We start from the raw sequence: 16155 nt of genomic DNA, 5'->3' as shown, positions 1-16155 counted from the left end.
ACACACTAGCTCATATACAATTCATAAAAAAGGCCTACTATTTACCCAACAAATGACTAGTATCAAATATGCACTGCATTTACTCATCATGTAATAAAGACAACCACCTCACTTATCAACACCAGCATCTTCATTTATTTTTCCAAAAGCATGTAAAAAACTAAAATAAACTACTGAAAGAAAATGATTGAACAAAATACATTTGATTGTGTGTATGTGTAGGTTGGGACAAATCACATTATTATCATGTTCTTCTACAACACAATTTAACTGGAGTAATAATCCAAAAGAAGAAGAGAGTAGAGGTGAAAGACGAGTAAGAGCCAAAACGTCCTTTTGCTTGTAAGGCCACCATCCACAGGTCAAGTTATACAGAATGTTTTTGTTTTTAAATGCATACATTTACATTTTGACAACAGTGACACCTGCATTGAAAAATAAATGTTAAGTCAACATCCAATTTTGCACACAACTACATGACTCGCAGAACACACACAGTCACACAGCTCTCACAGACCTGAACCTCCTGGCACCAGTATGGAAAAGTACCTTCTTTCTTTCCGTTTGTTTCTCTATACAAAGAATGTTTATTCACAGGATAACGCCATTGTACCTTGGCACACTCCTCACACATAACAGACGATACGGACACAGTGTTATTTGATATGATGTTCTTGGTTACAAAGCATTCTGGGTGATCTCGAGGACCGTTACAACATTTTAAAAACAAATAGATAACTTTACAACTTGAGGAAATGTAATGACAAAATGAAAACCATTCAAGAGAGTGGAGGATGAGCGGGTACGTAAACTTCTGGCTGAGTTATGCCACTCATATCCACCACAAGGACTAAGTGGAAAACAAGCAGAAGGATTATTTTCATTCACAGGGGATAGGCTGGAACAGGGAGAAAGGTATGTGCACTCAAAAAAAAATTACAAATAAAATTTGTTTTGAAAAGCAATAATGTTGGGCCATGGTTTTTGCCATTTATTTTTAAGGCTTTACTAATCAAAAAGTAACATTTTATTTTCTATTCTGCAAAGCATGCTCTAATTAAGCAATGAAGCCCGAGGTGTGGTATATGCCCAACATAGCACAAACCACCAAGGCGCCTTATTGCTATTATAAACTGGTTACCAATGTAATTAGATCAGTAAAAATAGATTTGTCATACCCGTGGTATGCGGTCTGATATACCACGGCTTTCAGCCAATCAGCATGCAGGGCTCGAACTACCCAGTATATAATTCACAGTAAACTTTACATCACAATATACATTGTGTCATTCAAGTGTTGTGGCATTGAATACTTCCCAAATGATGTAATTCAATGGCTTTAGTCTCATTCCAAAGCAAGAATGAAGAAAATAAAATATTGTCTATTGAGTTTGTTGGCCAAAGCAGGTGTCGCTTTAGAACATTCCAACCTAAAAATACCTGTTGCACAACAGTTTCATCCCGAGGCCACTCCCACATCTTTAAAAAATTTGCAAAAGCCATACAGAAGAAATTACTGGGGGCAAACGTGTTTATTGACAATTGTGTGATATGTAATATCTCAAGCCTTGACTGGGATTTGCTGAACTGACTCAAGCATTTCCTACCGCTCTTCTCCCACCAGGAGGCGCTACTCTGAGGTTCAGGGCACTGTAGGCCCGGGCTTTACGCACTGCGTAGGAATTCCCCTGAACATGCCCCAGGTCAAACAACATTCCCTGTTAGCCCCCACCCCTCATATAGTACTAGGTCCTGGTGCTCAAAATCAGAGATGAAGCAGGGAGACATCCCACGCCCTCATTTTCTGGTTACATTAGTCAATAAAGTAGACCAGACGCAGCTGCTATCTATCACATTGGTGTCGATGGGAGATCCACCCTGTTCAGCAAACTGAAACTGACGTTTTCCCCCAATGGTAAACAGCCTGAAGTGAACCATCTTCAAATCCACCACCTCTGCTCAGAATCACGTGATGCAGTCAAGACAAGAAAGCCCTGTGGCATTAATAAAAAAAATAAAAAGATATTTATGTTCGCAGATCTGATGTCACTGGAGAAGCACGATAATATATATATTTTCTTACATTATGTGATTTCACTTGTGGCCTCATCAGGACATCCCAGTCATATGTGAATTTCTGCCGCATTCAGAACACGGAATTCTCAGACTTTCAAGCATTCAAGACAACAGGGAACTCAAAAATAAAAAAAGCTGGATGGGATTTTTTTTCTCCAAACAGTCATCCAACTCATAATTCTGCGTCAGGAACTCTGGCCTCTTTCTAGAGCTGACTTTCCCAATTGGCAGATAACAGACATCAGGATTTGACATTTTTGCCCCACCAGAGTTCACAGTTGTCTTGAAAGATCCAAAAGTCCCGCTTAGTTTTACACACCAACTTAGCACATGAACAGACAGCTCTGCGTGGACAGGAAGCAGCAGGGGATATTAGCTTGACAGTTGTGGTTTCCTGTTAGGCTATATTCCCTGCCAATCAAACATTGACTTGTCTGGTTAACATGCATGGTCATATGTGCACAGTATAGTGCGATATGTTCACTAAGCACAAGCTATGTACAAACACCTATGAGATACTTCTCATTCAGAATAAAGACAAAAGAAAGCCTCTACGAGTGAGAGCAACTTATCGCATGACAGTCAAACCCAGCAAATAAGAGCAAAGAGTGCATTTTAAAACCAGTAGAGTGAGATTAAGAGTCAATGAAGCGGATTAGTTGTAAAAAGTCATCCAGAACACAGGAGGGCAGTACAGTCTAAAAGGTATGACAGCTAAGACTCATACAGAACAAACATGCAGAACTGAAACCTAGCAGCCATTCAGATCATAGGAGCAAAAAAACATTTGAACAGTAAGACAGAATTCAACTAACTGTACCCAGAGAGAGAGAATGTGTGACAGTTTCACAGTACCGTGTTTGTTTCTCAGATAAGTGAACCCTGACAAACTCACAAATTGGCTTCCGCCGGTGCTACCGCAATGCAGAGGACCGGTCGTTAAAATTGGTGTTAGATTTAATTGACTATATGGAACTAAAAAGAGGTCATAAAATACAAAGTTGCTAATGAACCTAGCTCAGTATGGTTGACCTGAGTATGCGCTACAGCTTAGAGTGAACTCCAGCTTCTCTTACCATATGTTCACCTGAGCATACGGTCCTTGCGCCTGTTGCGTCAAAAGGGTGCAAATTTATCCGAAAAATAAACAAGAAAACAATAATGTAGTCCTCAAACAGACAGCAAAAACATACCACTGGTTTGTGAATAAGCAGTTTGGTCACAATCAACCATTTCAGAAGAGCAAATGTAACATGATACTAAAACCAAATGAAAGTAATAAACACCCCACTAAATAAAATGTCGAGCAACAGGGGCGTGACTGGCCAGTCATAGTGGATGTGTCTGTCTTCCATGATGTGGAGCGAGCGCACAGGAGCGTTGACTGCACCCCCCACGACATGTTGGTGCTCTTTATGACATGTTGGAGGTGGAGAAGAGGCAGCTTTGGGGATGAGATGGGAAATACCAGCAGGATACTGCTGACCTGCAAAACTACCCAAAATCTAAAACTAACCCCGACCGTTACCAATTCTGAAAATAAAAGTGGGTTTGCAGGTCAGGAGTGTCCGTATAGCCTTTCCCGTGGGAGAAGGGTTGGGACAGACAGGCGTGGCTACGCAGTCTTTGTTATGTTCTCTCCCTCCTTGGAGGTCCAAAGCTCCTTGTGCTGCTTGCGGCCAAAGCCCTCATCATAGTTGCCTTTGCTCTTGAAGAGCTGCTGGAAGTGCGGCTTGCAGTAGAAATCACCCGAAAGGGCAGCAAATGTGCCCAGGCTGCAGGGAGGGAGGGGCAGAATATAAACAAAAGAACAACACAGTCTGATATGGAGTGAGTGAGTGAGAGAGTCTCACCTGAGTTTGGTGTTGCAGTGTTTGCAGCAAAAACAGGCCGAGTGGAATATCAGGTTGTTAGCCACCAATCTCTCCATGGGGTAGACGGTCTTCTCACATGACGAGCACACCTCCCTCGGTGTCTTGAAGCTGAAGGACTATGCACATGAACAAAAACCACACCGTTACTATGGCTTCAAACATGTGTTTCAATGGATAAATGCAGCATCATCTCAACTTGCTCAGTTGTCTATAATCTCTCGAATGGAGTTGCTGTTGAGTGTATGTGAAAACATATACTGGTATATAAACTGGGGTCCCATTATGGATGACATTTAAATGACATCTGAGTAAAGGTCAGTAGGGTGAGACACCTAGCCAGACAGGTAATGGAGAAGGATAGTGATTAAAAGATAATGTCCTACTGGGTTGAAACCAGGACAAGGGGGGGGGATAATGGAGGTATATTTACTTTGGAGCGCTGGACAGGTTTATCTTCAGGGGCATTTCTGTTGTCCTGGAATAAAAATGAGTAAACCTCAGTACTTTCCTATTTAGTGTTATTACAACAGAAGTGTGAGCATTCAGGATTTCCCCTGTTATATTGACAATACCGTGTCCATAATATCCTTCTTTCATCTCAGTAGTTTCCCCGCTCTCTCCCTCTCGGCAGCTCCATCTGTCAGTGTACTGTACTCCCCAGAAGGCAGGTCAGCTACCTTCTGTCTGGACATGTGAGTAGGTACACTGAACACACATAGGGTAGCACAACCATTTAAAATATTAACCCCAAGCGTGATGTTACGGACATCCGTAGGATGCTCTCGACTTGCGCACACAGCACAGCGGTTTAAAAAAGCAACCAATGCCAGTGTTACACTAAATCACTAAGCTGGAATTCTGATGTACAACTTCAAGTCAATAAAAAAACATTTGTTCACAAACCTTACAACAGTTCAGTGTGAGAGCTTGGCCTTTACAGAGAGCACCATTCAGGTCTATAGAACTAAAGGCATTATGTAATGGAGGCCTGTCTCATGTCTCTACTCGTGGCTCCAAAGCCCTATGCTCTGACAACATCCATGGACTTCCTGCTTCAACTTGACTCTACAGAGAGACCCTGAACACTCATTCCTATCCATGACAACTGCATTATACCGTACACAAACAAGTTACTTTCAACATACACAAACTCCTTGATCCTACTGTTGGCACTGACTCCCATGAGGGCAGGATCGGTATCATATTGTCTGCCATATTGCTAACAGATGTTGACCTAGCAGATCATTGTGGAGTGGCTTAGAGTTGGTTTGAAACTAGGTCACAAAAGTCTGAACGTCCACAGGACAGACATGGGTCAAGCAATTGGTCAAAGCGGTCACACCTTGCTCTCAACACGCCTGGTGAAGAACTATACGTCAAAAGTATGTGACCGACAGGCTTCAGCAATTTCTCCACATTGACGTCCACGCCCTGAAGCTGGAGGTCAGGTCAATTAGCAGACAGACACACAGACACACGCATTTAGGCAGACGCACTGAAAAGGACTGCTCTCTGGGAACGTCCACTGCAGACATCTAAACCCTGACTGTTACGTAAGGAGATTGGTGGTAGTAGTCAGAGGGGGGGCTCCTCATTTGACAGACAACTGTGCGCCGCCACATTCTCATTCACACATTCACATTCTCCAAGTGGTGTTGGAGGGCCAGTAGGAGGCACCCTTTCCTCTGGTCTAAAAAATATCCCAATGCCCCAGGGCAGTGATTGGGGACACTGTCCTGTATAGGGTGCCGTCTTTCGGATGGGACGTTAAACGGGTGTCCTGACTCTGAGGTCATTAAAGATCCCATGGCACTTATCGTAAGAGTAGGGGTGTTAACCCCGGTGTCCTGGCTAAATTCCCAATCTGGCCCTCAAACCACCATGGTCACCTAATAATCCCCAGTTTACAATTGGCTCATTCATCCCCCTCCTCTCCCCTGTAACTATTCCCCAGGTCGTTGCTGCAAATGAGAACGTGTTCTCAGTCAACTTACCTGGTAAAATAAAAAATAAAAATAAATAAAATAAATTCTCGCCACAGCCCTTCCATGAAGCCTGTGCAGCAGAAAGGGACATTTCGGCTACATTCACACACGTTGAAGGGGAGAGGACACAGAGCACTGATCCACAGGGAAATGGGTTGTTCACTACAAATCCAGCTCCTCATTGGAACGGCCCGAAAAACTCCATTAAACTGAAATAATGTTGAGCCGTTACAAGCGGTTGAGTGTGAAACCCATCAGCCACTGATTCAATCATGTTGCACTTCACAACTGGCAGCCATTAGGGTCAAAGAAGAGCTCCCCAAAAGCCCTTACACATCACCTAGCATGTGCACAGATACAGTTACCAGAGACTTTGGGAATCCAATTGGTAGTCTAAAATTGAAATGATCAAATGAGCAATTTTTGCATTGGCGTAACTGTCACCCACTCACTACTGAACCCTGATGTGAAAATCATGTCAGATATCTTTAAACTGAATGACTGAGGAAGCTGGGGTGTTGCCTTAGTTTGTGAGAACGGAATGTCTGATGGAGGGACTGCAACTTCCTGTAGATGCAATCACCATCCGGACCATCTTCCTCCTCACCAAGTCTCCTTCATTCTCATATTTGGGTAGGGTACAGGGTGCACTGCTTAGTTGGCTGCATGGTAAACTCACTTCCTGTTGCAACAAGAGAGCAACCATGAGTAACACTCAACAGGAGCCTCATATGTCATAAGATAAACTGCTTCAAAAAGGCAATGGTTTCCTGTTTTATCACAGCATGCAACGTACAGTACCTTACAGAAAAGTTAATCACCAATTCAGGCTGCACAAGATAAAACTGAAGCCCAGAATCGCCATAGTCATTAAAATATAATGAAAACAAGAATAGATTCCATGGCAGGCAGGCATTCATTCATTCCTGGAAGGCTTCTACATGGCTGGTGCCATCTGTCTTCTTTTGCCTTATTTGTACATGAAGACAAGCCACTGACAGCCGACCAAAAACTGACTGTGGCAGGAAGTAGTGATGACACATACTTTAAGAGTCCCTGTGGGGAGCCTGCTACAGCTAACTGCCCCCCACTGGGCTTAGAGCACAGGCTGATTACATCAGATAACTACCACAGGGAATGATGTGTGCATAGACCAAACCTCTCCTTAAATGGTGAGAAGGACAGAGGGACAATATGAACATTGTGGTGTGCCTACCATGCACACAACTAAATGTGCTCAAAAACAGTAGACTAGATGCAGGCTTCCCATTAGATTAACACATGGTAATTCAATTACAATTTGGTGTACCCATTTAGATTAGTCTGAAGTTGGAACCACTTACTAAAGTCTCCAGCCAGAGAGAAAATAACTTTTGCTAGATCTGGCTCCCACCGTTAGCAACATTAAAATTCAGTCTCTTACCTGTCACTTATTCACACCACATTTCTGTTTGAGTTTCAGGTAGGCCACTCTTACTGCATTTGAGATTCTTCCATGCAGCAGTTAGGCCCTGCTGTGCTACACCCACAGTCAGATAAGGTTGAGAATCTCCCGCTCTGATGAGTAGCTCCTAATCTCATTACAATGATAAATCCCATTGCCTGTTCCCCTGGAGCTCAGACCACCCCAATGGCAGGGGGTCTGTGGGTGACAGCAACCTGCTTCGAAGATAGAGGCCTTCACCAGGGGATGTGTGTTCAGGCCCAGGGAAACCACACTGGGGCTAGCTCTTCCCTAATAATGATGTCATAAGGTGAATGCACCAATTTGTAAGTCGCTCTGGACAAGAGCGTCTGCTAAATGACTTAAATGTAAATGTAATAAAAGTATTGAGGGAAGGGTTGGGAGCATCAAGTGCGTGCTTGCATGGGTAAGCATCGTCTATGAATTCCATTTACAACTTTGAAACGGTCAGCGTTAGAAAGCATAAGCCAGACCTCTGTCCAATATTTGCGTATGTTTATACAGAGATAACTAGCCTAAATCTGCCCCTTTTAGAAAGGTTACAGCTCCAGTCAGGAATATTAACAGTCATGGGACATCAATGTTTCCATCTAGAGTAGAAAGGCTACGGGACTTGGTGCTGGTAAGTTTCCTTAACTTTTCATTTTCCTAACTTTTCACCCCAGGCTGTGTGACACACACACACGGAGCGAGAGATCACCCAGTGTTCTTACGGTAACGTACACATAGTAGTGAAACTGGCCCTAGATGTTGAAAGAATTCAGTGGCCATTAATTTCAGTTAGTCTCTCTGCGCATCTTATTTTTAGAACGCTGACCTGCACCCCTTGATGAGACCGAGGGATGGAAAATAAACATAAAAAATGCACTACGATTACACCAGCTTGTTAACGGGCCACCCATTCTGAATGTTATATTCAGAATGGGTGAACGGCACCATGAAAAAAATGGTAGACGTTATACCCCCCCCCCCCAACCAATTGTTTATTTAGTTAGTTTGCTTGCTTTTTTTATTTAGTACATAATGTTCCCACTAGTCTCTTATGACCGAAAAGAACTGGACATCAGGACCACGATTACTCAGCATGGGGAAAAAAAGGATTCTGCCTGTCCTTTAACGATTCTGACAAGCCCGACGCGAACAATATACTGCTTTCTCGGGAACAGGTCCAGATCCCCGTGATTTGCATGAAGAGGCAGAGAAGGTGGCCAAAGGGCAGACTGCCTTCTGAGAATTTGTAGGCGATCGAATAAACCCCCACTTCCTTCCATTCTGCTAGCAAACGTGCAATCTCTGGAGAATAAAATTGACGAGTTACGCTGAAGATTAAACTACCAACGGGACATTAAAACTAACATCTTATACTTCATGGAGTAGTGGCTGAACGACGACACCATCAACATACAGCTGGCTAGTTATACGCTGTACCGATAGAATAGAACAGCGGCGTCTGGTAAGAAGGGGCGGCGTACTTTGTATTTTTGAAAATAACAGCTGGTGCACAATATCTAAGGAAGTCTCGAGCTATTGCTTGCCTGTGGTAGAGTATCTCATGATAAGCTGTAGACCACACTATCTACCTAGAGAGTTTGTCTGTATTTTTCACAGCTGTTTATATACCACCACAGTCAGAGGCTGGCACATTGAATGAGCTGTATTCCGTCATAAGCAAACAAGAAAAAAGCTCAACCAGAGGCGGCGCTCCTAGTAGCCGGGGACTTTAATGCAGGGAAACTTAAATCCGTCTTACCAAATTTCTATCAGCATGTTAAATGTGCAACCACAGGGGGGAAAAAAAGTAGAAAGCACCAGTGACTAGATCAATAAAAATGTAAAAAGTGGTCAGATGAAGCAGATGCTAAGCTACAGGAGTTTTGCTAGCACAGACTGGAATATGTTCCGGGATTCCTCCAATGGCATTGAGGAATACACTACATCAGTCATTGGATTCATCAATAAGTGCATCAATGACGTCGTCCCCACAGTGACCGTACGTACATACCCCAACCTGAAGCCATGGATTACAGGCAACATCCGCACTGAGCTAAAGCTGCCACTCTCAAGGAGTGGGACTCTACCCCCGGAAGCTTATGAAATCCTGCTATGCCCGCCGACAAACCATCAAAACAGGCAAAGCGTCAATACAGGACTAAGATTGAATCGTAGTACACCGGCTCTGACGCTCGTCAGATGTGGCAGGACTTTCAAACCATTACAGACTACAAAGGGAAGCACAGTCGAGAGCTGCCCAGTGACACGAGCTAAACTACTTTATGCTCGCTGCGAGGCAAATGGCACTGAAACATGCATGAGAGCACCAGCTGTTCCAGAAGACTGATCATGCGCTCCGCAGCTGATGTGAGTAAGACCTTTAGACAGGTCATCATTCACAAGGCCGCATGGCCAGACAGATTACCAGGATGTGTACTGCGAGCATGCGCTGACCAACTGGCAAGTGTCTTTACTGACATTTTCAACCTCTCCCTGTCCGCGTGTGTAATACCAACATGTTTTAAGCAGACCACCGTAGTGCCTGTGCCCAAGAACACCAAGGCAACTTTCCTAAATGACTACAAACCTGTAGCACTCACGTCTGTAGCCATGAAGTTCTTTGAAAGGCTGGACATGGCTCACATCAACACCATCATCCCAGAAACCCTAGACCCACTCCAATTTGCATACCGGCCCAACCTCTAATGCACTCCACACTGGACAAAAGGAACACCTACGTGGGAATGCTATTCATTGACTATAGCACAGCGTTCAATACAGTATTGCCCTCAAAGCTCATCAATAAGCTAAGGACTGTGGGACTAAACACCTCCCTTTGCAACTGGATCCTGGACTTCCTGACAGGCCACCCCCAGGTAATAAGGGTAGGTAACAACACATCCACCAAGCTGATACTCAACACAGGGGCCCCTCAGGGGTGCGTGCTCAGTCCCCTCCTGTACTCCCTGTTCACTCATGACTGCGTGGCCAGGCACAACAATGTCAGTGATCAGGCCTACCAATGACGAGACAGCCTATAGGGAGAAAGTCAGAGACATGGCCTTGTGGTGCCAGGACAACAACCTCTCCCTCAACGTGATCAAGACAAAGGAGATGATTGAGGACTACAGGAAAATGAGAGCCGAGGACACCCCCCGTTCTCATCGACGGGGCTGCAGTTTAGCAGGTCGAGAGCTTCAAGTTCCTTGGTGTCCACATCACCAAACTAACATGGTCCAAGCACACCAAGACAGTCGTGAAGAGGGCATGACAAAACCTATTCCCCCTCAGAAGACTGAAAAGATTTGGCACGGGTCCTCAGATCCTCATAAGGTTCTACAGCTGCACCATTGAGAGCATCCTGACTGGTTGCATCACTGCCTGGTATGGCAACTGCTCGGCCTATGACCGCAAGGCACTTCTATACAAGGCAGTGTGAGAGGAAGGCCCTAAAAATAGTCAAGGAGTCCAGCCACCCTAGTCATAGACTGTTCTCTCTGCTACTGCACAGCAAGCGGTACCGGAGCGCCAGGTCTAGGCCCAAGAGGCTTCTAAACAGCTTCTACCCCCAAGCCATAAGACTCCTGAACATCTACTCAAATGACTACCCAGACTACTTGCATTGCCCCCCCCCCCCCCCTCCCCCCTTCTTTTACACCGCTGCTACTCTTATCTTCTATGCATAGTCACTTTACTAGCTCTACCTACATGTACATATTACCTCAACTAACCGGTGCCCCCGCACATTGACTCTGTGCCGGTACCCCCCCCCCCCCCTATATATTTTCTCGCTATTGTTATTTTACAGCTGCTCTTTAATTACTTGTTAGTTTTATTTATTATCTGTATTTTTTACATTTTATTTAAACCGCACTGTTGGTTAGGGACTTGTAAGTAGGCATTTCACTGTAAGGTCTACACCTGTTGTATGCGGCGCATGTGACAAATACAATTTGATAATTGGGATCCGAGTGATGTTCTATCGATTCCCTGGGTCATTTCATATGCATCCGAGTTGATGGTGTTCAAGCAGGCAGAAATCCGTCTGGTATGACGTAACAGTGATAAAGTCTCACCACACTGGAAGTTAATAGGAATACCTTTAGATTACAACAACATCTATCATACATGTCAGATTTCAGGAGGACGTCTTCTCTCAAATGAGCCATTCGTAACAATTCATATTATTTTTTTACTGGAGCCAAATAGACTCCTAGTCACTCCTTGAAGGAGAGCACTCCTTGTCCCAGAATCGGACTCGTGGCCCATTGACGAAGCATGGACAACTTTTGCACCGTATATCTGCCGTTGTGAATGTCAGTCTCCACTCTGAGGCACATCGATCTGCAGGTTAAACATGGTGAGATTGTAAACACCTACATTGATAGTGCAGTATGTTAAGGCGATTTCACAGCTAAGTAGCTAGAGATGGATGGTACTGGGGTGAGAAGGGAAAGTCAGTGGGCTTTTTTGGTCACAGGTGGATCTGAAACAAGGCCACCATGTCCAATGAACAAGCCTCAGCTAACAAATAAGTGAAGCAGTATCGAGGCTGTAAAGCCACTAAATTAGCAGGTTTCTTTCCGACCTCTGTCAGTTGAAAAGTCTATCTTCACTTACACGTTAGGGGAGGCCATTTCCTGTGAGGCTGCGGTGAGAGAGGTTGTCCTTATATGACTAGTGACAGAGAGCCTCAATGCCATAATCACAGATGTGAAACCTGTCTAGGGAGGTAACAGCTGAGACTGAAAAACAGGGGTCAAGATTGTCTAAAGAAAACCTCTGAATAACATCTACTCAGCTTTCACACATTCCCACTGGCATAACCAAACATTTTACGGACATCCCGTCTCAAAAAGGTGAACGAGAAATGTTTAATCTGAGATTTGAACCCACAAAGGCTAAAGGCTCGAGGTCAGCCTTTAACAATATTGCGCTCTATTAACTTTAGCATGTAGTGATCCAGCGAGAAGCCGCTGATCATGCATTTAATGAAGTCACTCAAAAAACAGCCCTCAGCGTCAAACCTCAGACCTGATACGACGTACAGCAGAGAAGAGAAAGTTGTGCAACCAAAGCCTGTGGAGAGACAGGAATTCAGGAAGACGGGTCCCATCGCGTTGACCAAAACACATGCAAATCTGAAGTCTACCATTCCATTGGAATTTCACAAAACCTGGGAGATTTTACAACTACAGCGTAAGATAAAAGGCAAAGGGGGCAGAAGGTGTATCAGGCGGTGTGACAGCAGAGGCAGGAGGCAAAAGCATGAACTTTTAAGCCTACGCATCCCAACATATGAAAAGTGGGTGGTGTGTGATGCAGTAGGCATTCCTCAGTAAACCAGGTTGCCCACAGTATATACTGCACATGTAGACACTTTGCTGCTGTCATTCTCACGCGAGGCGAGGTTGCTGTGGAAAATGTTACATTTTTTACTGGGCAGTGTGCACAGTTGGTCCTTGGGGCCTCCCAATGTGATTGCAATTGCTTGGTACTAGGTTGTAAGAACAGCTAATAGGAAGGTTATCTAACCGATGAAAAGGTTTAAACGTCTTGTTGAGTTCGCATCAACAAAAAAAGTGTTATTCACAACAAGCAACGATACAATAGAGCAGGTTTAAACACAATGAACAGTTAGTGCCATTTAGGAAGTTTGTTTTCAAGAGGCTTCCATGTCACAATAATAAAGACAGGAGCGGAAAAGTTTGGGGCAGAAACAGCTGGGATAAATCCCATAATGCTGTGTGAATGAAGTCTTACATCCCTCCAGGGCATTAAAAACAATGATTGGATTATTTCAGACATGTTTATTTCCCGACTATGGTTCATTGCTAGTTAACTATATTTGCGACTTCTACCCAAGTGCGCTACATAATGACTGAATTAAATTAAATGTTTCAAAAAACATTAATTGTTAAAATGCATTCTACAAGGGAATGACATTTGTCATTAGACCATGTCTTAGTTCATCTTATGTCAGGCTATTGTTCAATGATACCCTGACTCAAAGACTGAGGTATCAAAAACTATGAATAATTTAACTGTACCATTAGGCTAGCTAAAATGGCCATAACCAACTGGGCAGCTTTGGCTCCCTACCTTTACTCATTCATAGTCCTCTTCTATCTAACACACAACAGCTGATGCATCTCCCACTCACACCCTCCATTGATCTGCACCTAAAACATACAGCACCTGACCGTTCTCTTTTTGCACTCCTTGTCCAATGACTGTAGTTAGGTACTGTCAGCTACACCATCCCAACAGACCATCTCTGTGACGTCTGTAAAATTAAAAAAAAAAAACTGACACCATGAGGACCCGCCAGCTATGGAGGAAAGCTCAATGAAGTGCATTTGGAGCTGTTCACTCAAAAAAAGTGTAAACATTTCCCATAGTTGTGTAAATGAAACATGTGCACTATATGGTTACTTCAATTGGACCTGCAAGTAATGTAATGAACACATTTTACATTGTGACCAAAGCCTTCCCTCAGAGGCAGTATGTGCCTTTGACAAGTCATTGGGCAATGGTGCATATGGCTGTACAATGTAAATGTTTCAAGCAAACTGCAGGTGCAATTCTCAATGCAGCCTAGGTGTCAATACAAGTAGACGCAGAAGTCCATCACTCAGAACAAACGTTGTCTCGCCACAGAAGCTTGCCCCACAAATCCGCCAGCATTGACGTAAATCTGTCTTCAAACCATGTGTCAATCCTCGGCAAACACTGGGCCAAAATTACAGACAGCACATCTACAGATCCCCAGTCTGTACCCACAAAGTGGCGGTAAACGAAAATGATCATATGTCAAGGCAGTAATTATGGAGATCGGCGTCTTGATTTGATAGAGCTGGTCTGGCAAGACCGCAGGTAGCGCTGTAAATGTGTTCTCCAAGGTCTCAACTCGGAGAACATTATGCGGGATGGAAGAGAAGAACATTTGAAACAGGTACTTTACCCACTCTGCTACTGCTGGGCCATGCTGCTACTGTCATGAGCTCGCAGGGAGCCAGATAATTTACAGGGGTGTTACAATAAATAAAGATATGATATAATTGATGCATTTCTAGGCTAATACTGTTCACCATGACACAGCTTTGGCTTGCAAAGATGCGGTCGGCTCATTGCTTTCCAGTTCTTAACCGCCTTGCGCCCACCACACCAGAATCCCTTCCACAGCACTTTATGTAACAGGGGAGAGACGCCAGGTTCTGTGCACCAACTAATGGCTGGCATGATTAGGTAATAACAGTACGTAGACATTAAGAATTTCAGACAGCCAGAGAGCGCTTCTAAAGCCAAACCGAGTGATGTATATGTATATGATTGGCAATAAATTGTCAAAATAAAAACATTTATACTATCCACAGCCACAATCTGTTGAGAAAACCAACAAAGGCGATCGACAGTGCACATTTCCTTCTGATTCTACATCAGAATGATCAAACTAACGTTAATCAAGTGCACTTTAACCTAAAACATGACAGACAATATGACTGTTTAAAGCTTCACTTGAGGCATAACAAAACAAAGCCTCAACCAGTGAGAACAGTGCTCCGTTATTGCGCTAGCTCGCAAGCTAACGTAACCAGTAAATATGGATCGTTCGAGATACTCATTGAGTGCAATGCTGGGTGGCTGCAAAATGTCGTACATAATGCCGAATTGATTAATTAGCGAGCAACAAAAAAAATATCAGAGATGGCAAGTTGGAACAGTGCAATAAAATAACGTTACATTGCACTTTTTTGCCCTATTTAAAAACAGAACAGCAGGGTAAACATGAGTCATTCCACCAAAAAACGGAATGGGTGGCTAGCAACCTTGGTAGCTAGCGAGTTAGCATCGAGTGGACATCACCTCATCACAAAAGGAGAGGGAGGGGGGAAGAGAGGGTATGCTGTCGCTAGCTAGCCATCTCTGTACAAGAACCGCGAGAAATGGCCGAGAAGCACTTACCATCTGTGTACTTTAGTCAACGTTTAAATACAAAGAGAATTTGGTGATCGATTGCTTTCTCATTCGTTTCCCCGATTTCTGCTGTCAGGATTCTTCCTACAGACCCGGCGAGTTACCTCAGCTTGGCTCCCCTGCTCTTGTTTTTCGAGAGTCGTTTTTTTTTGTTCTTTATATTAGCAGGATGTTGCACGCTATTGGTTCTAGTCGCCCCCCGGGTCTCTCTCCTTCACCCCACCCCGCTCTCTTAACCCACCTCCTTGTACTGAAACGGTAATTCTTTTGAAAAAGGGATTCAAAAAAGATTAACAGTGTAAATCAGTCCTAGGTTTAAAATAAAAAATAAACTAACACATGAATATCCATACATCACAACTAATTGTCATCCCTTTTGCTGACAGGGTTAAAAAAAAGCACCTTTCGACTCTTTAAAAAATATATTAACAAATCAATACATACAGTACATGGGGAAACACCTTTCGACTAATCTACACATAGTCTGACTGCACTGCCACTAATGTTTTGTGTGCTGCAGATGACAAAGAACCCAAAGTGCACTGTACATGTGTAACAGTATAACTTTAAACCGTCCCCTCGCCCCGACACGGGCGCGAACCAGGGACCCTCTGCACACATCAACAACAGTTTCCCACGAAGCACGGTCGTTACCCATCGCTCCACAAAAGCCACGGCCCTTGCAAAGCAAGGGGCAACACTACTCAAGTCTCAGAGCAAGTGACGTAACTGATTGAAATGGTACTAGCTCGCACCCGCTAACTAGCTAGCCATTTCACATCCGTTA

General features: G+C 43.9%; 1 protein-coding gene across 4 annotated transcripts; it reads right to left on the bottom strand.

Annotated features, from left to right (window-relative positions):
• Nucleotides 1–112: 112 nt before the first annotated feature.
• LOC129833564 (LIM domain-containing protein 2-like) lies at nucleotides 113–15562 on the bottom strand. Of its 4 annotated transcripts, none has more exons than XM_055898247.1 (5): nucleotides 15357–15561; nucleotides 4523–4655; nucleotides 4381–4425; nucleotides 3930–4066; nucleotides 113–3851 (listed from the first exon to the last, which is right to left on the bottom strand). In XM_055898247.1, exons 2-5 carry the CDS (start codon nucleotides 4529–4531, stop codon nucleotides 3692–3694), a joined length of 351 nt encoding a protein of 116 aa, XP_055754222.1. In that variant the 5' UTR covers nucleotides 4532–4655; nucleotides 15357–15561; the 3' UTR covers nucleotides 113–3691. The 4 variants fall into 4 exon arrangements, with proteins under 4 accessions (XP_055754222.1, XP_055754223.1, XP_055754224.1 ...); XM_055898248.1 differs by having other exon boundaries at nucleotides 4523–4634; XM_055898249.1 differs by lacking the exon at nucleotides 4523–4655 and having other exon boundaries at nucleotides 15357–15559.
• Nucleotides 15563–16155: the final 593 nt, after the last annotated feature.

This window comes from Salvelinus fontinalis, chromosome 34 (assembly GCF_029448725.1).
Source record: "Salvelinus fontinalis isolate EN_2023a chromosome 34, ASM2944872v1, whole genome shotgun sequence".
Lineage (NCBI taxonomy): Eukaryota > Metazoa > Chordata > Actinopteri > Salmoniformes > Salmonidae > Salvelinus > Salvelinus fontinalis.
Note: the sequence above shows the minus strand (reverse complement) of the source record. Positions and strands in the feature narration are given on the sequence as shown.